Below are 23,753 nucleotides of genomic sequence, written 5' to 3' on the forward strand. Positions count from 1 at the left end.
CGGTTCCTCCCCGCAGGCCGCTAAGCAGGGCTCCGCCACCCGCCGTTCCCCAGCCCTCGGTCGCACGAGACGCGCCGCTCACCGGACGAACGCCGCTCTCACCTCGCGGCCGCTGCTGTTGGGGTTTCAAACCTCGCCGCCCGCTCTCTAAGCCAATGGCAGCCCGGGGCCGCGCGCCAACCAATCAGAGGCTGTGTTGAGACCGGATGGGCGGAGCCTGAGTTCGAGGGGAGGGGCGCGCGCGGCTCCCGGCGGGCTGTGCGCGAAGCTCCGCCCCGTCTCTCTCGGGCCGGGCGGGGAAGATGGCGGCGGGAACGGGCAGTGAGTGCGGGGCGTGTGGGGAGAGGCGGTGGGGAACCGGTGGGGAACCGGCGAGCCGGGAGTAGAAGAACGGCGGCGGTTTGTAGTCATGGGGCTGGGGCTGGGGATTGGTCTGAGGAGGTCTGAGGGGAGAGGCGGGGCCAACGGTCGGAGTGGGCGGGGGCAACGGGTGGAGTGGGCGGGGCTTGGCGCGGAGCGGCTCCCCTGTGCGGTGCCGCGGTGCGGAGCTGCCCGTTGTCCCGGCAGAGCACAAGCTGCTGAGCGCCGGCCCCACCGAGCCCTGGTCCATCCGCGAGAAGCTCTGCCTCGCCTCCTCCGTCATGCGCAGCGGCGACCAGAACTGGTAAGGGGTGGGCCTGCCACTGTGCGGTTGGTCCTGTGCGTTTTGTGTTCCGGCGTGCTACGGGTTGGGGTGTTAAACATATGCCTGGAAACGGCTCTGCTTCTTCTGTAATAGTGTGTGAAAACAGAAGTGTATTAATTGGTGCAGAACACGTGTTTGTGGATTGAATTAGAATGTCCCGAGTTGGAAGTAGTGCACAGGGCTCATTGAGTCCAACTACTGGCTCTACACACAGCCATCCAGAATTCAGACTCTGTGTCTGACAGCGTTATCCAGACACTTCTTGACCTGTGGAAAGCTTGAATAGGAAGAGCTGTGTCCAGGTAACACATGTGAGAGCCATGTTTGCCATTCCTGTGCTCCTAGCTAGGTTTTGCTGCCTGTTTCCTCCCCACAGAGGGAAGTTTTTGTTTAATTGATTAGAACATGATTTTCAAAGCAAGGAAGGGAAGCTGTTGCAGTAGGAGTAGGCGGATCCTTTTGAGTCCAGAGGCCATAGTTGAATAATTCCTTAAAAAAAAACAGCTCCATCTTGGCAGATCCATTGTGTTAATGGGGACTGTTCTGTGATGAACATTAAGACACCTTTTCGCAGTGTGTTGACTGGGGTAGGGTCAGTGGGTAGTCATGTGCCATTTCTCCCCCGCAGGGTCTCAGTCAGCAGAGCCATCAAACCCTTTGCAGAGCCAGGCCGCCCGCCCGATTGGTTTTCCCAAAAGGTAAGAGGCTGCCAATGCAATCCTGGAAAAAATGAATTCTGTATGTGGTGTGGAAGGCAATAAGATAACAAAACTGATTTGTTATAAGACTGAATAAGGTTAAAAACAAAAAGAGCAGAATGATCAGAGATGTGCAAAAGCTCCTAAGAGATGACAAAGTAACATGGAACCTTTCGGTAATAGTTAAAGAGATAACTGAAAAGAAAAACAACAGATGCCCATACAATTGTGAACAGCGTGCAAATGGTGAACGGGGCATAATTGCTCAGTGCCTTGTCCAGTAGAAGAGTTAGGGGCTATTAAGTAGGAGTAACAGGAGGCAGGCTCAAAGCAAACCAAAAGAGGCATGTGATTGAGCTGGAGTTCTTTGCTGTGGGGTTTTGTGGGCCCTTATATTTTGGTGTGTCCAAGTGTTTGGATAAGCATCTGGAACTTTTGTTAGGTAAGGCCAGAAAGAATTTAAGAGAATTAAGGGAGAAGTCTCATTTTTTGTTTGGTTTGGTTTTAATGTCATTGTTTCTGTAGTTTTAAGCTTCACTTAATACTATCTTGTCGTCTTCATTGAAATATTTTTGGTCCATGTTTACAGGCAGAAGTGTTACAACTATAGATTTCCTATTCGTGTTTAGTTTCTTTTTTTTTCTAATTTGTTTTTTGGGAAATTCTGTTTTTTTTTGTCTTTGTTCTGAATCAGCCAGGTCAGTGCTAGAATAAAATAGTGAACTTGCTTCCTCCTTTTGAGGTCTGCTAAATTGTATATTTGGGAAAAACTCTGGAGAATTCTGTTCATAAAGCATTAGACCTCTGAAGAGTAGGTGCCCTGACAGTTTTGTAGATAAGTATTTGCCCATCTGACTCTTTGATGTCCTCTGATTTTCTTTGTTTCCTTTCAGCATTGTGCATCTCAGTATTCAGAGCTCTTGGAGACTACAGAGACCCCTAAGTGAGTACAAAGTCTGAAGCAAATGCAGACTGGAAATAGCTGGCAGCAGTCATGAAAGAAAGGAGAACTCAGATTTTCTGTTTCATGACTGTTTTGTTTTTCTCTTGTTCTACAGGAGAAAGCGTGGTGAGAAAGGAGAGGTGGTGGAAACTGTGGAAGATGTCATTGTGCGGAAACTGACTGCAGAACGGGTTGAGGAGTTGAAGAAAATTATTAAAGAAACACAGGAGAAATACAGGTATGTGGCAGAGGCAGAGCTGTGGTGTGCCTGAAAATCTGTCCTGAAAAAGTGGTGGAAGCGGGACAATGCTTGGGACAGAGGCGTATGGAACAGGAGCTTTTCGGGCTTATTGTTTGGTAATAAGTAAGTAAGAAGATTTTCTGATTACAGGCAACTCAAGAAGGATGCAGAGCTGATCCAGGCTGGACACATGGATAACAGACTGGAGGAGCTGTGCAATGAGATTATGATGTGGGTTATTTAATTATTTCCACGTTGTTTTCTTCTGAGCTTGTAGTTCCCTGATGCTTTGTGTTTGGCAGACATCTTTGGTTCAGTCCTTTTTGAACTGAGAGAGATAGATCATGCTTTGGCCTCTGGGGGTCAGTTTAGGTTGTGGGACACCAGCTTATGTGAAACATCTTTCAGAGTTCTCAGGATAGAGTTTGTTGATGGCTTGCAAAATGATGCTTGCTTCTACCATTTTGATATGCTACTGGAAGTGAAACTTCCTCCGAAGCGTGTTATTCTCTTGTTGGCCTCTGATTCTCCTTTCCTCCTCAGAGGATTTAAGGCTGAGTCCACAGAGTAGTTCATTGTTGTCTGGAGATTATGGGGTAGGGGCCAGTAAGCTGATTGTGTGAGAGAAGCTAAGGGTCAGTGGAACACCATGACAGGATTTTTATTCTGTGTACAGAAAGAAGAAGCTGGAGGAGGAGGAGGCAGAAGTCAAGAGGAAGGCTACAGATGCTGCTTATCAAGGTAAGCTGGAAAGTTGCTTCTTTGTTTTCCAAAGGGATGTGCTTCTGTTCTTCAGAACCACTGGAAAATACCATATCTTATGACCTGTTTAGTGTGAATTCTTTGCCGTAGGGGTGGAAGAAAGAGTTTGTATTTCCAGCAAAACACAAGGACTTTGATAAGAAAACAAATTCTGTAGAAAGGGCGTATGTAAGAGGAATAAGAATTTGTTCTGGATGTTTCATCCATTTGTAGTTCCTAGGGCAATGCAGTGAGCTAACCTAGCAGTGGTGGGATGTGGTTAATGCCCAATTGCTAGGAAAATGAAATTAAGGTGCATTACCTTTTCTTAGTATTATCTGTGAACTGAGCTTGGTGTGGTGCAGGAAGTTTCGACGGTATAAATTGTTTTTTCTTAGGGTTCTTTAGGACAGTCAGATGTAACTCAGGAGCTGTCCAAGATGGATGGAGTCATGGAATCCCATTGTCTTCTGTTCTCTTCCAGCTCGTCAGGCCATTAAGAATCCACCACGAAGATTAACGGGTGTGATGGTTCGCTCCCCTGCAGGTTCAACTTCTCCAGGGGGAGACTATGCTCTGGGAGATCTGTCTCAGCCTGCTGTGGATGAGGCCAGCCCAGGGGTAAGAATGCTTCCCATGGTAAGAGGGAAAGACCAGCTTGGGACATGGGGTTCTTCCTTCATGGAACAGGAGCCTGGGGAGAAGCCCTTGGCTTGTTCTGCAGACTTTTTGTTGTGGTAGTGCTGTAGTGTGGTTGATGTACAGTGCTGCTCGAGAGACGTGTCTTCTTCCATGTCTGTGATGATCAGGTGCCTTAATCAAAGGCTGTGTAGGGGCAGCAGTGGGTTGACCAGGCAGTCTTCTGTGTGTGCCTGGGAAGTGGCACTACAGGGCAGGGAAAGGGTGAAAGCCTGGAGTAGTGTAGTGAGTGAATGTAGTAGGTGTCTGTGGTGTGCTGGATCACTGCTCTTGGGGGAAGGAGCAAGTGGGACTAGTTGGTGTGGTGGAGTGTGGCTTTGAACAGTGTGGTTTTTCTCTTTCTCAGGTCACTCCAGGGACATTGCCCAGCACCCCAGTTGCCTCCTTCATTGGAATCCCTGACACCCCTCCAGGCTCTGCTCCCCTGGATGCCCCCATGACCCCAGTCACTGATGATTCACCCCAGAAAAAGATGCTAGGACAAAAAGCAACTCCGCCTCCTTCCCCTCTGCTCTCAGAGCTGCTGAAGAAGGGCAGTCTCCTGCCCACAAGCCCCAGGCTGGTATGGAGCTCTCTGCTCATATATACAAGCACACAAATAATCTGCTCCAGACTCTTGCACTGAAAAAGGGGGAGCTGCAAAGGCTTTTAAAAAATATACTGTTCTGTGAGAATCCCAACAGAAGAGAAATCTGTGAGAGATAATTATCCCCATGAAGCCACAAAGGTGGGATCCTTTCCCAGCATTATTGTGGGTCCAGGACGGCAGGTATCAGAACACAGAACTGGCTGTCCCTAGTTGTAAGGAGTTGGAGTTGCAGGCTTTGGTAGAGGAAATGGTTCTCACTGCGGCTGCATGTTAGTAGACATCATCCCAGTTGGTCTCCATGGAGGTGTTCTTCTTGAGTTCTCCTTTGGGCTCACAATTCTTGCTTACATCTTAGCAGGATGTAATCTTGTGCTTCAGTCTTTGTAATGGATCTTAGGGTAGGAATAGAGTGTCCTTCAGTTAAGTTTATGACCAATATTGAAGTTCTTCAGTCTTCTCCTTCTTGTAGCCAGTTACTAAAATTGTTGTGATGACAGGTCATTTTGGCCCTTCTGGTGTTAGTGACTAGAAGGCGTAGGAAGGAGGGCAGCCATTGCTGACTCTATTCAGAGCCCTGTCCAAAAGCAGCAGCCATCAGCCTGCACATGGCATTGATTCCCTGCATTAGTGCTTGTGTGATGAAGTAGATGTGTTGCTGTTGATGATTTTTCGGTAATCATATTTGGAGTATTTTCTATACATTAGCTTGTGTAGGTGTTCCATGCTCTGTGTTAGTGGGCTGCAGTGTAAGATGTGACAAAGGAAAGAGAATCGCTGTGGAAGTCTTTGGGTTTTCTTTGTATCAACAGGGCAGTCGATTCAGTCTGTTATTGGTTTAGAGTGTGACCTTGACAGAGTTACATTCCATCTTTATTTGTCAGTTTCTCTGAACTCAAAATAATGGATAATTCCTTGCCATTTTAGGGGGTAGAGAGGCTAACTCTACTGGTATGTGTAAGGAATTGTGTGATCTTTGTGCTGAGTAACTGAGGTAGAGCAAATGATGTTTTTGTCCTACCTTAACAGGAGTTTGCACCATAGCTATATTGTAGTTGAAGAATAGTTTTAAACTTGCATAAGGGGACCTTAGGCAGGGGGACTAGACTGGACAAAAAGCACAGAAGAATTGTTGAGACAGCAAATGATGGATATACTCACAAAGGTGCATATCTGGCAGAGAATCGCTGATGTGGTCATATCTCCAGGAACTTCAGTTGTGTCCTCCTTTGGCAGGTTGGTGAAAATGAAATGGCAGTGGCTTCTGGTCACATGAACAGCTCAGGAGTCCTGCTGGAGGTAGGAAGCGTCCTTCCAGTGCTGCACAGTGGGGAAATGCAGTCAGCACCTGGTGCTGTTCCTGCATCTCCTGCTGCTTCAGGTAACTCAAAAGGGGTTTTTTCCCTGTACAATTCTCCCTTTAGATGTCCCTGAGGCTTAGCAATGTTACTGTTACGTGCCATAATTTCATAGACTGTTTTATGAATTCTCCTTGGAGAGAAATGAAGAGCATTTCTCAGCCTGCCTCATCGGGGACTTCTTTACAAGTTCTGTTGCTATTTCTGCACCCTTATCCCTTTCCCCGTTTTCCTTCTGAGAAGACTAGTTCTTAATGGGAGAATATATATATATGTATGTATGTATGTATGTATGTCTTGGTCTGAAATGACTGAAACAGGTAGATTTGATTTTCTGGATTTGATGCTGGCCTAATATCAGGCATTTCAGTTTAGAAATGAAGGTTAAGTTGACAGGGAGTTGGGGAAAATTGTATCTAGTGTCTGAGCCTCAATGTGTTCTAAATACAGCTGCCTGTGAAATTGCAGACTTCATTTACCTTACCTCTGCTTCTCAGGGGTGCGCTGAGAATCAGACTGCAGTGGACTGTGAGCTCTAGAGAAAATTCCATAGGCTGAGGTGATAAGGGACAGTGTGGGAATCTGTGCACTATGTCCTTTCAGAACCTCCTGCCTGAGATGAAGTTCCTTCTCAGCTCATACTAACGAAGGATTTATTAATGTTGTCTGCAACTGAAGGTTTACACCATTTGTTCATACATAATTCCAAATGAATAATCTTACTTTCCTTACCCATCTCTGTTCTTTAAGACCTTTTAATTTGGTCCAGATGGTTCAGTAAATTCAGACTGGAAGTTACGGCTGAGTGGCAACCTCTTGATAACAAAGGAAATCTCCAGGAAAGACCTGCAAAGAGATTCCCTCTGCTCTCTTCTACCTCCTATGATGACTGTTGGTCTTGGCTTACCTTGTGTGTCTCTGTCAGCACCGGTTTTCAGATTTCCTGTGATTATATTGGAATGAACCTTTGAAAGGGGATCTCTCTGCATGTGTGGCTTAGCCTGTCCAGGCCTTACTTTGAACACTGTCCCATAGTCTGCATGATTTCATCTCTGACTGCACCTAGGAATCATGCGTTTTTGGTGCAGGCTTTCTGTACAGCTTTTGGGACTGTTAGTAGGTTCTATTTAGTATATTCTCCCAGAGGAAGCCACCATACAAGTGAAGAATCCAGTGGTGGCTGCTTCTCGCTCATGTGCTTTTCCCTTCTACTCTCTGTTAGGTGCTCCTACGCTTTCCCGGCTTTTAGAAGCTGGTCCTGCGCAGTTCACCTCACCTCTTGCTTCCTTCTCCGCTGTTGCCAGCGAACCTCCAGCTAAGCTCCTGCCACCCCCTGTAGAGCCTGTGTCGCAGGCAACCATTGTCATGATGCCCACGCTGTCAGCACCATCCGTTGTGCCACCAGCTGCAGCTCCAGAAAGCGTAGTCACAGGTGCGTTTCTGAACTACGCACTCATAGGTCGTAGAACTTGCCTTGGGCTCAGCACCCAGCAAGCTCTCAGTTGGCATTTTATCATCTCAGACTCGCCTTCCTTTCTGAAAGGATGGTTATGGCTGGGTTTTGGAGTTAACAGGTGGTGAATATGGGATTTAAACAGGGTTTATTGGGTGGGAATTGCTGGATCATGATTCAAGGGCTGATTCAAGGCCTGGAATCTCTCTTTCTCTCTGCCATGGGAAAGCAAACGTCACCCTTATTTGTCTTTCATTTTTCTATGCTATATTGTTATGGGTGGAGCTGGGGTACCTGAGACTGGTGCTTGGTCTTAGCCGCTGCATTATTTGGTTATGATTGTCACTTTCATCCTTGTGCAGTGAGCCAACCAGAAGCCTGTGTTTCCATGGAAGCAGTGTCTGATTCCCATACGGTGACGGTATCCATGGACAGCAGTGAAATATCCATGATCATTGATTCAATCAAGAAAGAGTGCCTGGGTTCTGGAGCTGGCAGTACTGCGGGGTCTTCCAAAGATCACTGCATTGATGGGAAAGAAGACCTGGATTTGGCTGAGAAGATGGATATTGCAGTGTCCTATACAGGCGAAGAGCTGGACTTTGATACTGTTGGGAATATTATAGCCATCATTGAAGACAAGGTAAACAGGCAAAGCAGAAAGCTGGCAGCTTGTTTTCCCCATTAAGTTAGGTTAATCTCAACCAATTACTGCTTGTCAAATTAATTAGCTTAAACAAGAGAGGAATAACTTTTTCAAAATGCTCGTTTTTACAGTCATTGTCAGTAGAAAGCAACTGTGACACCAGTGCCATGTTTAGCCTGGTGCTTCGCTTCAGAATACAGACAGAATACAGACAGAATACAGAAATCTCTTGTGTTGGATAGGGTTTGAGTCAGTGCCCTTTTTCCGAAATTGAGACTCCACAGAAAGTGATGGGACTCTGCTAAAAGCAACTCTGTAGATCTATTACACCCAGCTTTTCCACAATTAGCTTGCTAACAAATAACAGTGAATTATTTTTAGTCCCTCTTTCTGACCTTGGTCTGCATTTCTCTGTATTTTGGTAATAAAGGTAGACGACAACCCCGAAGTTCTGGATGCGGCAGTTGTTGAAGCTGCTCTGTCCTCTTTCTGTGAAGATACTGATGACCCTCAGGCTTTGCCTGGCCCATGGGAACACCCAATTCATCAGGAACACGAGAAACAGGCCCAGATACCCCAAGTGTCTGTGACTGTGAAGCAGGAGAGACTGGAGTGTGAGGAGCCAGAGGCAAAGGGAATTCGAGAGCTAATGGGCATTGGAGAGCTGGGATCAGAAATAAAGACAGAACCTGCAGAGCAAGAGCAGAATCAGCTGGGCGCTGAAGAAACAATGCCAGCAACGGCAAGAGTGACAGAAACACCAGAGCTTAGGAGTCAAGAGATTGAGGAGGATCAAAGAGCAGCTGTAGCAGCAGGAGAGAGTTCTGAAATTGAAATAGAATCGACCAAGGGAGAAGACACAATGCATAATACAGTGAAGACTGAGGTACGTGAGCTGAGAGGCCTGAAACTGATGTGGGGAAAGAGGAGCAGCTGTAGTAGGCAGGAAAGAAGTTTAGAGGAAGGATGAGTGCTGGGTTGAAGGTGACGCATCAATGAATGTGACTGACTGTTTCCTTGGGAGTCATACTGCTGATCTGTTCGATCTGCAAGGAACTTCTCTGCTTTAGGCAGTACTTTGATGTAACTCCCCTGGCCCATGTGCAGAATTGCTGTTGGGAAGGTGCTCAGTGAAATTCATTGCCTTGAGCTAGGTTAGAGTGAGATTAGTTGTGCCCACACCTTCACTGAAGTAAGCTGACACAAACGTCTAGATTTGTGCATTTCTCTTCCCTCCAGACCCCACCTGATGATGATTCATCCCCTCCACAAGTCCAAAATGTGAGTGAAGACTCCTCACAGGCTGATGTTCAGCACAAATTTGAGCTGTCAGGTAACTTAATACAGCTAGGAAATCTTTTACATGCAACATTATTAGCTGGATAGATGTCAGTGATCTGGTTCAGGTGTTTTGGGGTGGAGGGAGAAAAGTATATGTAGGAACAGGGGTAATTACTGCAGGACAGTAGGCTTTGGTTCAGGAGCTTTTGTAGAAAAGACTGCATTAGAGAACCATAATCTTTCTGCTTCTCTTCCTTTCGCAGACTCAATGAAGGAGGAAGCCCAAGCCCTCTTTAGGAGTCAGATGAAGGTAATTCTGAATTAGCTGTAGTCCTCTTGGTTTCACTAATAAGACCTCACTGCTGCTGCTTTCTGGCTTCCACCTACTAAAAAGCAATGCCTGTGTTCAGCTTTCTGCACTGAAAAATAGTCAACATGAAGTTGGGAACTAAAGGGGAGATTACTTCAGGCCCTGTACAGCTGAGTATACGTGTTTTTATGTTTAAGTTGTTGGCAGTGGGAAGTAAGGCAGGATAGTAACCAGAATTTTGTGGAAGTGCCTGCACAGTTGTCAACAGCTGTAGTAAGAATATCACTTTGCTTGCTTGCTGAACCGTAGTGCTTTGGAGGCTTGGAGTTGCTGCTGTAGGTGGCCGCGCAGACTTATGAACTCTGTGTTTCAGGATGGACATGGTGAAGAGGATGATGAGGATGGTGCCAGTGAGGCTGCCAGTTTGGAGGAGCCCAAAGAAGAAGACCAGGGTGAGGGATATCTGTCAGAGATGGATAATGAACCCCCTGTAAGTGAGAGCGACGATGGCTTCAGTGTCCACAACGCACCATTACAGTCTCACACACTAGCTGACTCCATCCCCAGCAGCCCAGCCTCCTCGCAGTTGTGAGTATCAGTGAAGCTCTCTGCCATGCAGGTGCAAATCCCAGGCTGTTTCCTGGGGAAAGTGTAGGATTCTCAATTCTGTTTTGCGAGTGGGTGCAGTGGGGGAATTTTGTTGATGATTTGTCTGGCACTAGATTGTCCTTACTCAGAAGTGCAGGTGTTCGCACAATGCTGTAGTGCCAGGTCCCATTTTTTATATCTTTCTTTGGCTTGGTTTACTGTAAGCATGACAAAGGCAAATGAACTGTAAGGTTTCTACTCCAAGACAGTATGGAGATTCACAAAGGAAATCATACTATTTTTTCTCAGCTCAGTGTGCAGTGAGGATCAGGAAGCAATACAGGCTCAGAAGATCTGGAAGAAAGCCATCATGCTGGTTTGGAGAGCAGCAGCTAATCACAGGTGAGTTTGATGTCTTGAGAACTGGCATAAAGAAGTGACTAATCTCAGGCAAGCCTGTCCTTTCCCAACTCTGGGGCTTACCTGCCTTGTTACAGGGTGAATCATACTGTTAGTGATAGCAGGCAAATAAACATGAGAGCATGACACAAGTATTTGAGAATTGTTCCTCCATTGGCAAGGACAGGGCATTCAGTGGAGTCTTTCTCTTTTTAGGTATGCCAATGTCTTCCTACAGCCTGTGACTGATGATATAGCACCGGGCTACCACAGTATTGTGCAGAGGTGAGTCTCAGCATTCTTATGTCACAAGAATTCTGGTGTATTTGTGTAAGAATTTCTGGCAGGAAAAGTCTAGAGTTCATCTCTGCGGGGGTGGACAAGGGGAAATGGCCAGAAGCTGGAGCATAGGAAGTTCCGCACCAGTGTGCGCAAGAACTTCTTTACGGTGAGGGTGACGGAGCACTGGAACAGGCTGCCCAGGGAGGTTGTGGAGTCTCCTTCTCTGGAGATATTCAAGACCCGCCTGGACGCCTACCTGTGCGACCTGGTGTAGGGATCCTGCTTTGGCAGGGGGGTTGGACTCGATGATCTCTGGAGGTCCCTTCCAACCCCTACGATTCTGTGATTCTGTGATTCTGTGATCTGTTGTTCAGACTGCAAAACTTGGAAAATACTTTTCTTCTGACATCATTCAGTCTATTTCCCCAAGAAAAAGAGAGATCTTCAGTAATACATACAAGTCTGTACACAGCCCTGCCCTTGAATGAAGTACAGACTTGACCAGAATGTTTTTTATCAGTGAAGTAGTGTGTGACTATCTCTGTTTCTGTCCAAAGGTTGAATTTAAGGTTTGACATTCCAAAGACCTGGATTCTTTGATCAGCTCTTTTATTGTCTCAGAAAGTCCAGATTCTGAGAGAGTTACCAAAATATGCCTAAATAGTCCAGCGGCTGTAGCCCTGGCTCCCTTATATCTCCCAGGATGCCTGGAGAAGGCAAATGCCTCTCTTGAGGCAGCTGTTTTGCATTGTTACCATTCCTGTTAACTGCTGAGCAGCCTGTGGCTCCTGATCTGTGGCCTTGGAACTCAGGAATGCAGCCTATGTGGAGAACATATTCTGCTAAATTAAATAGATGGTCTAATTAGATATGTCATAGTCATTAGACTGTTTGCAAACGAGAAGAGAGTGAGTTACATATTTCTGTTGCTGTTTTGAACATATTTCATAGGCCAATGGATTTATCTACCATCAAGAAGAACATCGAGAATGGGCTGATACGAACCACAGCTGAGTTCCAGCGTGATATTATGCTGATGTTTCAAAATGCAGTTATGTACAATAGCTCTGACCATGATGTGTACCATATGGCTGTGGAGATGCAGCGAGATGTCCTGGAGCAGATCCAGGTAAAGTACTGAGCTGAGACTGTTTCAGAACAGTGTGTCTGCATTGGTTCACAGATACAGGAAAGAATTCTGGAAGTGAAAACAAAGTTTCACTCAGTGTCTTCAAATGATGTCCCATCTGTGCCTGCTTGTACTAGCTTAGGTGTTTGTGGTGAACTGGATTGTTAAAACTAACACAGCAAAATGTTTGTTTGGTTTAGCCCAGACTAATTTCAAACCTAATTTCCTTTGGGGGTGCACATATGCTTAGGCCAGCAAGAACTAGGGTGTGGTTCAGGAACAGAAACGAGCAACAAGATCAGTGAATGACAAGGGACGCAACTGCTGCTTTTGGTGACTGTCAGTCTGTGCTGGCTTGAGGCATATACAAAAGTGTCCTGAGACTGTCCTGTGAATATGTATCATTTAGAATTTCTTCTGAAGTGGAAAGTCCCAGCTGCCAGAGCTGTCATAGTTTGAACTGGATTTTTATAGTCCCTCCGGACTTGTGGCTTCTGAGGTGTATGGGGGAACTTATTCTGAGTAGCAAACAAGGAACTGAAACTGTCTCTGACCCAATCGTTCCCAGCCCTGTGGTTTGTGATGGTTAGCTGACAAGCTCTAACTGAGCTTGTTTTGCTTGAGAATCTTAACAGAGCATGGTTTTCCTGCAGCAATTTCTGGCTACACAACTGATCATGCAAACATCAGAGTCGGGGATCAGCGCAAAGAGCTTGCGTGGGCGAGATTCCACTCGCAAGCAAGATGCTTCAGAGAAGGTGAGAATGCTGCACCCTGCAGAAGGGTGGCTGGTGTCTTTTGGAGAATCTCGAGATACTGCATAAAGTTCCAGTACCAAAGATGTGCAGAATGTGTTTTTAGATTGAAATAGCTCCTGCATCTTCATGTGAACAATTTATTGTTATTTTTCTTTAACTAAGTCCATTGATTAGACTTCAGCTCTGGAACTGTACATCAACCCAAAAATGGGTCGGAGAATTATGAGTTATTTCTGAAACCCCTCTGTTTCTTTCCATGATTTCAAGAGCAAGTGATGAAAAGTGTTCTGAAATGACTAGAATATTGGAGGAGGTGTGGTATGGCAGGAAGGTGAAGGTGTAACAAATTGAAGACTAGCCTCTGCCATGTTCTTCACTTCCAAGTCAGGTTTCAGAACCAGAGAGTTACTCGAGTCTGGTTTGCTGTTTAAAACACACCATGGAATTTTCCACTTCCACACCAATCTGAGATACCCAGACTTGATTACATGACTTCACCTGCTCTCAGCTGGTACACATAACATTGTGACAGCAAGGATTCCCTGCTTAGTTCAAGTAGAGAGTGTGGCAGACTGCAGAGTGCAGCTGTTTTTTCAGTGGTACAGGCCTTGCCATAGCTGGTGAGGGAATAAATATCCCTTTCCTAGCATTCTTGCTCTTGCCTTATTCCTCTTCTGTGCATTTTTATGTTCTTGCCATGTAAGACTGAAGCCATGCGGGAAGGGGAGTGGGGCACATGTTTCTTCATGCTCACATGTGGGCTTATTGCTTCTGTGTGGTGCGTGCATTTCCCTATCTGATAAGTCCTTCTGTTTGGCCTTTTAACAGGACAGTGTCCCAATGGGCTCTCCTGCCTTCCTTCTCTCTCTCTTTGTAAGTATTGAAAGGCTCCAGCAGGTACTGCAGTACTGCTGTCATTGTCCTCTGCTCCTTGTCTGGGTGATCACTGCACTGTCACAGCGTCCTTTGCATTACAGCAACATGTGTTTAACTTCGAGTCTGTACAGCCATGAACTGTAGAGACTAATTATTTCAGATCCTTCTTCTTGGTTTGGGTGAGTGGGTGGGTCTTCAGTCTTTCTTCTGGTTCTAAGTGTTCGTATTTTGTCATCTGCCTTGCTTTTTTCCACAACTGTTCTCCTGCTTTCTTTCCATGTAAATGGGAAGACACACCAAATAATGCATTACTATAGTTCTGACATCTCTCACGCTTATACAGCTGCCCCTTCTTCACATTCAAGGCCAACAAAGGGCCTGGGGAAAGTGAGGATTCAGCTGCATTCTCTTTGTTGTTCATGGACCAGAAAACTAATAACAAACTCCACAGAAATACCTTGCTCTTTGCCCCTGGTGATCTGGAAGTGTTTGCAAAGTGTTCCCGAGCCTCTGAGTTGCAGGGAGGAAAGAGGGGAGGAAGATGGAGAGTTTATTTTTTCTCTCGCATATATCTAAAGACAGAGGAGTACTCCAGGAGAGTCAGCATGTCAGCCAGAGGGAGAGGGCAGCGGATCAAAGGAAGCTCTCAGCTCGCCTTCTGCTCATGGAAAGGAGCTGTACGGAGAAGCTAGGGAGCTAGTGCCAGGGTCACTCAACTGGAGGAGCACTTCCTGTAGGGATCAGCAGCTAATAAGGTAGGTTAGTCAGCAATTTTTTCTTTCCATCTTAAGAGCCAAGCTAGAATCTATCACTTTGGAGAAAGCCTGCACGCTGCAGGCTCCAAAAGCATCTGTTTGGGTGAGAAACTTTTTGCCCATCTCTGTCCTGGCCACTGCTAATGCGCAGAGATGCTGCAAATCCCAGCACCCGTGCTGTATCCAGAATGAATTCTAGGTAGGTCTGCAAGCAGGCCTCCCCAGGCCTTCTTAGCAGAGCTTCCCTTTTTCTCCTGTTTGGAAGGCATGAAAAGTTGTTCCCAGATGCACAATTTCTTACCTCCATGCGCTGGAGGAAATGTTTTGTGCTTAAGGTTGCATAACTGGTTTCTGCTAATGCCAGTCTTTTTGTTTGCCTTGTGACTAGGATGGAGGCACCAGAGGGCGTCGCTGTGCCATTGAGGCAGACATGAAGATGAAGAAATGACGCCGGAGAAAGAGGGGAAAACCCAGCACCTAACATCTAGAGCTGGAGTGCAAGCAAGATGCTGTTAAAGCTGTTAGAGGAAGAAGAGCTGCGGGTCCATTTCTGGGACCTGTTTCACCTTCTTGGCTTGAGTCTGGGAAGTGACATCTCATCAGAATGTGTTACCCAAAGAAACTTCCTTGAAGGGGAAGACTAGCCCCCCTGCCTGTTCTAGGGCAGTCATCTTGGGCTTCATCAGTGTTCTGGTGTTAGCTAGCAACTGGTGGCTCGTATGTACTGTAATGTGAAGTGTACAGATTTTTACTAGTGATGTGTAAATGTGTATGTATATTAAAGTCTGGGACAAAAAAATAGCCAGTATACAGTGTGCAGTTTTCTGAGCATCACAGCTCTCTTCGATGAGGAACCCTGCTTTTGTATGAATGTGCATACAAACCTTGAATTCCTGTAAATACAGCTCACTCCAGTTACCCTTTAAAAGCACATAAGCACTGCAGTGCTTTGACGTTAGAGGCAGTACATTAATCATTAGAATGCTGCATAGTGCTTGGATGGAGGGGAAGGTTTCCTGCCTGGGTATAAGGATATGGCACTCTTGTTATGAAATGGGACATCTGACCATGAAAAGTGGAAATGCTAGTCTCACTGGAGCTTCCCTTAAGAGACCAGTATATTGAGTGCCATGTTATTTGCCCAGAAATTTGAAAAGAGTATATGAGTTGTGGTGAAAATCTGTTTCTCACAGCTGTAGGCATGCCTGTATCTGGTTTCACAGCAGAAACTTTTGACTGTTTTTTTTTTTTCAGCTGGTTATTATAGTTCTTAGCAGCATAGATGACTGAGTTTAAACTCCTGACAATGCTCAAGTTACCTGATCTTCTGCTAACTTTTGTGCAATTTTTTGCCCATTTACATTTACAGGAGAAAAGAATGACAACAAAAAAAATCCCATGGGCCTGATGCTTGCAGCAGCTAGGAGGTGTCTGTACGTGTGTGTGTGTGTGTGTGTGTTTGTGTTTGTGTGCGGGACTTTCTGACACACAAGTTGCAGGAAACAGTCATTACAATTAATATAGAGGGATTGTTACCTTAACTAATAAGAGGTCTTGACTTTCCCAAGTTTTGTGTTGAAGTTTGTTGTGCCTGCTGTGTTGCGTACCGTGCTTGATTAATGTAAGGTATATTTCTACCAAGGGTCGCTTTGTACTTGGTGCTAGAAGTGTACAGTCCTTTACTTACTGATTCATTGTCCCTCACTGCTGAGCTTGGGAACAAATTTCTCATTTGAATTTTTATGGCCTCAATCTCTAGAGATTCTCATGGCACAGTAAGTCAGAGGGTTCTTTTGTTTTTGGTATTTTGTGGAATAATGTAAGCTGGAAAACATCTCTGAGGATCATCTAGTCCAACCTGCTGCTCAGAGAGGGCCAGCTTGAAAGCTAGAGCAGATTGCTCGGAGCCTTATCAAGTTCTGAAAATCTGCAAGGATGCAGATTTCATCATCTTTTTGGACAGCTTGTTTCAGTGCTTACCCACCCCCATGGAGTAAACATAGGCTGAATTTCCCTGATGCAGCTTGTCATCACTGCCTCCTCTCCTTTTGACGCTGGTCGTTGAGAAGAGTCTGGCTCTGTCTCCTCTGTAGCACCTCTGCCTCTGTTTGTTTGTGTTGGGCAATGGAAATTCCAGCATGTGGGAGGACCTCTGTCTTGCCCACTTGTTTTCGTTGTGGAAAGTTGGTCTTCATTCTTACCCTTTTTTTCTTCCTTTAACCATTAGAGATTTTTTCCTACTCAGAGAGCCCATGACATTTTAATAACCTGTAATGATGTTGTTTGATAACTTCAAAAATCTAAAATGCAGCTTTCCCCTCTATGCCCTGTTGCCTCTTTCCCAATTCACCTTCTCATGCTCTGATTCCTCATTTCATACTTTGCAATGTTTTGTACTAATGTAAGTACAAAGCCCATGCTGCATCTCCCTAATCCACCTTTCTGCAGACAGAACAACTGCTCTTCTGTTTTTCTAGTGCTATGGCTAATTCAAACTGCAAGCTACACAGCGTATAGGTTTGGTCACGTTATATTTAAGCTTCTTAGGAACTCACGAGTCCAAGTCATTCTGTGGCTTACTCCCTCCCTCCCAACTGTTCTAAAACCTCCCATGTTGACATTTTAATTAGAAATAGTCTCTATCTCAAGAGAAAGTCTCTCTGGGACTTCTGTGATCTCCTCTGTGGCAACTGCTGATAATTACGATTAATGCAGGTTTTCCAACTGACCCTGTTTTCTCACTGAGGTGTTTGGTACTGATGGTGCATCAGCCCCACTGATCATCTGGCAGCTTTCTGCTTCTGATGTTTGTTGTTGTTATTTGCTTTTATGTCTTCAGCAAATTGTTTTCTTTTTTTTTCTTTCTTTTTTCACCTGCTTTATTGTGGATTCTACGTTTCATTTGCTGGAGAGCAGGCTTTTATCATTTTCCTTGTTTTGACATGTAAATTCCTTTTAAAGTCCATCTTCTGTATACCTAACAGCTTTTTCTTATATCAGCAGGCGTTGCGCAGTGTCTGATCTCTGCAAAGTGAACTAAAACTTTCCCGTTTGATAACGATTCCCTGTTGGCAACTTATGTAAAGTCCGCAAGGCAGTCCTTAATTAGAGGTTGAATTCCCTATCTTTCATCCCTTATTTTTGTACCAAACTGGTATGAACTAAGCAGGCTGTAATTACTTCACTCATCCCGCTTGTCTCACACTAATGCTGCTGTTCTGCTCTCCGACATCTTGAGTCTTCCAAGATTTAGTGGAGCTGAACATAAGGCCAAAGATCTTTTTAATCAGCGCTTATGCCCAAGTTACCTAGGCTTCCAGGTTTTAGATGGTTATCCCTCTGGGCTGGAGTACAGAAAGATGATCACAAGCGTTTGGATTACCCTAGCCTAAGGCTTTTCTGTTCCTCGGCAGAGCTGTGATGACTGGTTATGCGTGTGCAGCCAGCTCTGCCCATGGTGCAGTGCTTTGGGCACTGGTAGTCGTCAGATGAAATCACAGTTTGCCCAACTCCTTTAGCTGGAAGCTGAGAGCAGGTAATATTATCTCCTACCTCATCAAATTTTATCTGCTCCTGCTTTGAAATAGATTTTGGAAGGGAGGCCAGTGAGATCCCAGCTCTCACTGTAAGTGCATAAAAGAAAAACAAATATTCTCATCCCAAACCCATTGGATTCTTTATTTCTCCCAGTTATGCACCGTAGGCTGCATTTGCTGCTGTAGTAGCAGTTCTGAGAATGCAAAAGGAAGTCAGTGAGAAATGTGCTTATTCAAGACCCTGGAAAGATTAGGTTGTACATAATTAACTGAAAACTCTAAAGAGATTGCTAATGAATGTGTAGAATTCTCCATGGGTACAGCATCCAGGCAGCTGAGTTCACTAGCAAGATACAGATTTTTCTAACAGCCATTTCCTGTTGTTAGGGTGATTCTGCAACCAGTTCCCCTGACTGCAGAGAAATCACGTTGGACTCATACTCGGGAAGAGACTTAGGCATGGATTAATGAATGGAGATGAAAGGAGTAGTTTCTTTCATCTTACAAGAATGCTAACTTTTTGACACTATATGTGTGTAGAACTGATCCATCAGTCATGACTCAGGATAAGTGTGTTTGGTTCCAGTTCTGGCTCAGGTACACCAGTCACCACCATCCAGTTAAATCATATCTGTCGTTTTCAACACAAAGGTTCTGTAGTGTTTGCAATAAGTTGTTTCCAACGTAAAAAGTTCTTATGGTACAGTGAGGGAACTTCCAGTGAGTGGATGACCCTTGGAGTCACCGCTGGCTCACAGCTGTCAGCAGCATGACTTGGTTTTGAATTTGCTGCTGCCTGTCATCAGTGCCCAAACATGTAGCATCAGACAAAGCCAAATGCTCCAAAGCAGCTTAGCATCCTCTGAGCACCAGCCAGGGGAGAGCACAGCAAAAGCACTGGAAAATCATAATTCAGTTGTTCTGAAATGTCAGTTTGTGTTGCAGAGCTACAGCTCTGCCATGTGCTGTTAAGTGTGGGCTCAGGAGTAGGCTGCTCGCCTCACAAAGTTCTTGCTATGTTTTGGCTCTCTGAGTAAGTCAGGAAATGAACTGGGCTTTGTAGTTCTGGATCAGGGTACAAAGAAATTGCTGTTTCTCTCTTTGTGTTTGTTTGCAGATGGGCCATCCCTGGGTGTGGTGCAGTTCTGAGTCGGAGTCAGAGAACAGTGACTTACAGTCTCTTCTCAGCTGGCATTCAAGTTTGGATCTGGAAGTGGGAAACTGGAGGGATACCGAAGAGCTGGCTATAGGGAAGCCGGAGGAAAGCAGCCAAGAGACAGACAGCAGGCTGGAGTTCAGTGATCCTCTCTGGGAGGATGATAGTGAAGACTTCCAAAAGACAGAGAGGCAATATGAAGATGACAGTCTTCTCCAGTTCTTCTCAGAGGTACGGCTGTTTGGATGACAGCAAAGTGGGCTGCATAGTTCTGGCCTTGAAATAGTAGAGTTTTCAGTCTCTCCACCATTCTGACAACAGAAATATTCTGGGGGAAATGCAGGTGCCCAGAGTTAATTAAAGCTGGCACAGCAGCCAGGCAGCTGCTTTGCCAAAACACGGCTCACCGTAAAGCACAGAGATGTCACTGAGCTGACACTGAAATAACAACACAGGGCTTCATCAGAAGATTTTGCAAGGATTCCTAAAAATGGAAAGACGTGAGCGAGTGAAAGCAAAAATAGCTTTTGTGCTGCTTATTTTTTCTTCCCTTTGCCTTCACAATTTGAAGCAATAAATCTCTGCATTACAGATAACCCAGTTGCTGGAACCTCTCCGAGTCAGCTGCACAGATTCAGCAGAGACACTATGGGATTATTCTGGCTCTGGGAAGCAGGATGATGGGGAAGATCTAAGATGCCAGGAAGAGACCACCAGGACAGTTATCTCAAGAGCAGAGGAAAGTCAGCCACATGTCCTGGCAGAAGATGAAAAAGAACACTTCCCAGGAAGAGAGGTAGGGGAGAGGTGGTCCTAAGAGAGATGAGATGGTGAAGGAAATCATCTCTAGCAGAGATGGGGAAGTCCCATGTTCCAGCTGGGGAGAGAGGAACACAGAAGAGGAGACAGCAGGGAGGTGAATGTAGAGGAAATGTATAAGGGGAAGGATGGTTTTTGTGTATGGATGTGCATCTTTATGAACAGGAAGCTTGTTACAGATCAAACCCTCAGATGTGAGTTGGAGGAATTGCTCCTTGGCAATACAAAGGTGACTCATGAGAGCTGGCAGTCTGCTCTCAGGTTTAATGCAAGACTGGAATACATGGTTTGTTCTAATTACTGTGTTATGCAGCACACAGTTTGGCTGGTTTCAGGCCCACGTGGATATACAAGCAATACCAATAACCATCTGCCCCAGGAGACCGTCATGTCTTGGAAGGAGGCACTGTCTAGCCTGTGTTTGCACTAATCCTGTGTCTGGAGGACTCTCAGCTCTCACCAGTCTGTGAGATGTTGCTGGGACAAGTTATAATATCACAGCAGTGGAAGAATAGTGCCCAGTTTTTCAATCCGGTACTCAGTTTGTTGCCTTGCAAACTTAGATACTGGAGGCAGAAATGATTTCCAGGGCTTTTCTGTGATTCTGTACTAAGGGACTTCGTTTAATGGGGACATATTGGTGATAGGTGGATGGTTGGACCAGGTGATGTTGGAGGTTTTTTCCAACCTTGGTGGTTCTGTGATTCTGTACTAAGGGTTTCACATTTCACCTGTTAAGCCTGAACAGGGTTATTCTGAACAGTTCCCTTGTGGTCTGCCCAGTGGTCAAAGCCATTCATAGCAGTGTCTATGTTCTTTCTGATGAGTCCGCTCTATGCTTCAGATCTCATGTTAGGCAATTCTCAAGAATCCCACTTCTGGACTCCAGAAATCCTCTTTCCCTGCATCTCCATTTCCATTTTACTGGAAAATCACTGCGCCAACAGCAGAACTCTCCTTCCTGGCTGAGTCTATTCTCTGTCATTTTCATGTGGGAGTTTTTGAGGAAACAACCCTGTTGCACTCTTGGGGATCCTGTTTTCTGTGTCTTGAGGTTTAACAAGCCTGAGGCAGTCTTACCTCAGCTCCTGATTGCCCTCTGTATATCCATGACTCTTCCCAGAAAAGAAGACAGACACACCTCTGGGCACCAGTCATCTCCACAGTGTTTGTGTTAGCTGGAGGTGGTTATGATCCAAAAGATCAAACCCAACTGTTACTGGAGTCCTGGCCAGCACAGTGAAGGTCTGAATAAGGTCAAACATCATCTTCCAGAATAATATAGAGAGAAGTAACTCCCATCTGAGATTGGATGCAGTAAGAGCATATGCAGCAGGCTGGTTTCTGCTAAAGGATTCAAGTGGTGGGCTGCCATTTTAACCAGATCTCCATTTTCCTCTGTGCTCTTCAGGACAAGACTCAAAAGGCACATGGAGAAAAAACTCTGTGTGAGCCAGATTCAGAGGAGATTAACCAAGCCCAGGATCAAGATGATAGCAATGGCGCTTCTGCAGACCCCATGTTGGGCTCCACAAGCCCTGCCAACGCACAGCTGTAAGTCTGTCTGCACTCTTGCAGGTGTACCAGAACAATTGTTTCCTTTGATTCACGTGAGAAGACATATATGGCACAGGTCACCTCTAGGAAAGTGAGATACGCACGGAGAACAGGAGGGAAGGAGCTAACTTGTACTGTCTCTGTGGGTCTGCCAGTATTTTTTAGCACTTACCCCAAAAGTAAGTAATAAGAGTAGTAGTTAAATAAGGTCAACTGGAAAATACATGTTTCTTCAAGGCAGTGAAATATCAAGCTCACACCTTGTTTTTATAAATAGCTTGTGCTATTTTTTATTTATAAAAACAAGCTTGTGCTTTACTAGGTAATGTCCAGTCTAGCTCTTAAGAGAGGCATTACCTTTAAGCAAGCACAGGCTTGTCAGTCACACATGGGCTTTACCACTTGTATGATTACCTGGGCTGCCTTTAGAGGGAATACCATAATTTCATGGGATAGGAATCTGAGTATAAAAATGTAAAGCTCTAAACTTCAGAGTAGTGTGAGCTTTTCTGTCCAGCTTGCCCCCTAGAACTGGTCAGCTCTATCCTTGTTCCTGCATGTCACCCTGCATCTTCCTGCATTCTGGATGCTTAGTTGTGTGTTCAGATTCAGAACACTTACACCATTGCTTTGTGTAGCTAAAGAAAAAAGATCTCTGGGCTTTATCCATCTGGATGTTGTGGGTGCACCAATTCATACTTTGTCTCAAACATAAAAATATGTCATTATATACCTTCCACAGGATGCAATTGAGCTGGGATAACCCCATGCAGCATTCTCATTTCAAAAGAACTGTCCTGTCCATCTGGAAGATGATAGCCAGTCACAGGTATGTAGAGGCAAAGGGTCGAATTGACATTACATTATATGCCAGTTCCCATGTCACCTTGTCCTCCCTTCCACAAAAGCCACCACAGGATGCTATCTCTCTCCACAGCTTTGCTTCTGGCTGTTCTTGCAACAAGAACAGCTGTGTGCTGCAAAGATTGAGAGAACACTGCATATTTATTTCCTCTGTGTAACATGCCAGAGTCCAAGTGTTGCTTCCTACACAGCTGGCAAAGACAACTTCAGCAAGGGGCTCAGCCTCCTCCCATGCCTGGCTGTGCCAGCTGCTGAATGCCAGAAGCTGATGGGCTGTGGTCCTCATGGCCATCAGTAAGAGGCAAGCACTGGTTCTGATGCCATGTTGTCTTTACCCCCTGCTCAGAGGTAGACAGAGGTCATTCTTTGTGCTTGTCCCTGTAGATGCAGTGGCCCGTTTCTGAAGGCAGTGTCAGACAAACAAGCTCCTGGATACAGTGAGGTGGTGAAGAGGTAAGTTTGTGGAAGAAATATTCACAAGCTGATTTCTCTCTGTTTTCTCTGCCTTCTCTGGCACCCAACAACTGGTTCGGGTCATCTCTGGTTCCAAAACACTAATGGGACTGTTTCCTTCCTTCTGTCCCACAGAGTCTGGCTGCCATCAGCATCTCCCACTGACTGACTTCTGTTATCAAAACTCCCTTCCAGGTGACCAGGACCTGGAAGTCTGCAGTGACCACGGTGCTAACATGCATTGTGCCTGCTCTTTGCTGGCCTTGCATGGACTGATGTACTGCAGTCCAGGTCTGCAGCTGTGCCCCCTGCCTGAGCTGGGGATTCAGCCTCTGCAGCCCAGCAGTTTCCATGTTGGAAACCTGTGTCTCTGTCAGTATCCACTCTGCTTTCTCCCCAGATATAGTCTCAGTGGAGAAGTAGGTTATAAGAATATTTCCCAGATAGATTAAGGGCATTTTTCATAGCTGAATCATGTTCTATTCTGGTCACAGTCATCCTCTCTGCAGCCATTCATTTTCTCATTGTGTCAAAATAAGGGAAGTCATATTTATTCCCTGTCACGTTCCCCTATCAGAGGTGCTATTTTGGCTAGTGGCACAATTTGATTTTAAGGGGTTTTAATAGATCCCTATTTTAGTAACTTTTCTTTCTCCACCAAGACCTGGGCTGACTTCATGAGGACTAATGGGATCGCTCTTGAATTCCCTGCAGCTCCTCATCACATTTGTTAGAAGTGACAGCTGATGGCCTGCCAGGCTGCCCGATGACAAGTACCACACTGTCCAACTGAAATGAAACAAACACTTCTCACTGCCCTGCTTAGCCCCAGGCGCTAAAACTGATGGCAGAGTGCTGTGCTTTCAGAGCCACGACGAAAAGAGGGCCTTCAGCTCTCCTTCCGTGTCCCTCCTGCAGGCCCATGGACCTGACCAGCATC

At 45.6% G+C, this 23,753-nt stretch overlaps 1 protein-coding gene across 7 annotated transcripts; it reads left to right on the forward strand.

Annotated features, from left to right (window-relative positions):
• The first annotated feature begins 30 nt into the window (after positions 1 to 30).
• Positions 31 to 23,711, forward strand: BRD8 (bromodomain containing 8). Of its 7 annotated transcripts, XM_031598111.2 has the most exons (27): positions 31 to 321; positions 568 to 664; positions 1,314 to 1,383; positions 2,277 to 2,326; positions 2,442 to 2,564; positions 2,718 to 2,798; positions 3,244 to 3,308; positions 3,793 to 3,929; positions 4,354 to 4,569; positions 5,830 to 5,974; positions 7,174 to 7,383; positions 7,767 to 8,047; positions 8,481 to 8,936; positions 9,290 to 9,383; positions 9,595 to 9,641; positions 10,015 to 10,229; positions 10,539 to 10,631; positions 10,845 to 10,913; positions 11,862 to 12,039; positions 12,693 to 12,797; positions 13,626 to 13,670; positions 19,082 to 19,351; positions 19,713 to 19,916; positions 21,351 to 21,493; positions 22,239 to 22,325; positions 22,745 to 22,813; positions 22,949 to 23,711. In XM_031598111.2, exons 1-27 carry the CDS (start codon positions 303 to 305, stop codon positions 22,980 to 22,982), a joined length of 3,603 nt encoding a protein of 1,200 aa, XP_031453971.2. In that variant the 5' UTR covers positions 31 to 302; the 3' UTR covers positions 22,983 to 23,711. The 7 variants fall into 7 exon arrangements, 5 of the variants coding, with proteins under 5 accessions (XP_031453971.2, XP_031453973.2, XP_031453974.2 ...); XR_004167593.2 differs by lacking the exons at positions 19,082 to 19,351; positions 19,713 to 19,916; positions 21,351 to 21,493; ... (1 more) ...; positions 22,745 to 22,813; positions 22,949 to 23,711 and adding exons at positions 14,252 to 14,428; positions 14,817 to 15,246; XR_016471437.1 differs by lacking the exons at positions 7,174 to 7,383; positions 19,082 to 19,351; positions 19,713 to 19,916; ... (2 more) ...; positions 22,745 to 22,813; positions 22,949 to 23,711 and adding exons at positions 14,252 to 14,428; positions 14,817 to 15,246.
• Positions 23,712 to 23,753: the final 42 nt, after the last annotated feature.

Source organism: Phasianus colchicus, chromosome 15 (genome assembly GCF_987193195.1).
Source record: "Phasianus colchicus chromosome 15, bPhaCol1.hap1.1, whole genome shotgun sequence".
Lineage (NCBI taxonomy): Eukaryota > Metazoa > Chordata > Aves > Galliformes > Phasianidae > Phasianus > Phasianus colchicus.

Excerpts from the sequence above, each read along its gene's own strand:
- BRD8 (XM_031598111.2), top strand. Across the intron at positions 665-1,313 it reads CGCAGCGGCGACCAGAACTG|GGTCTCAGTCAGCAGAGCCA; the intron begins GTAAGGGGTGGG and ends TCTCCCCCGCAG. Across the intron at positions 10,632-10,844 it reads AGAGCAGCAGCTAATCACAG|GTATGCCAATGTCTTCCTAC; the intron begins GTGAGTTTGATG and ends TTCTCTTTTTAG.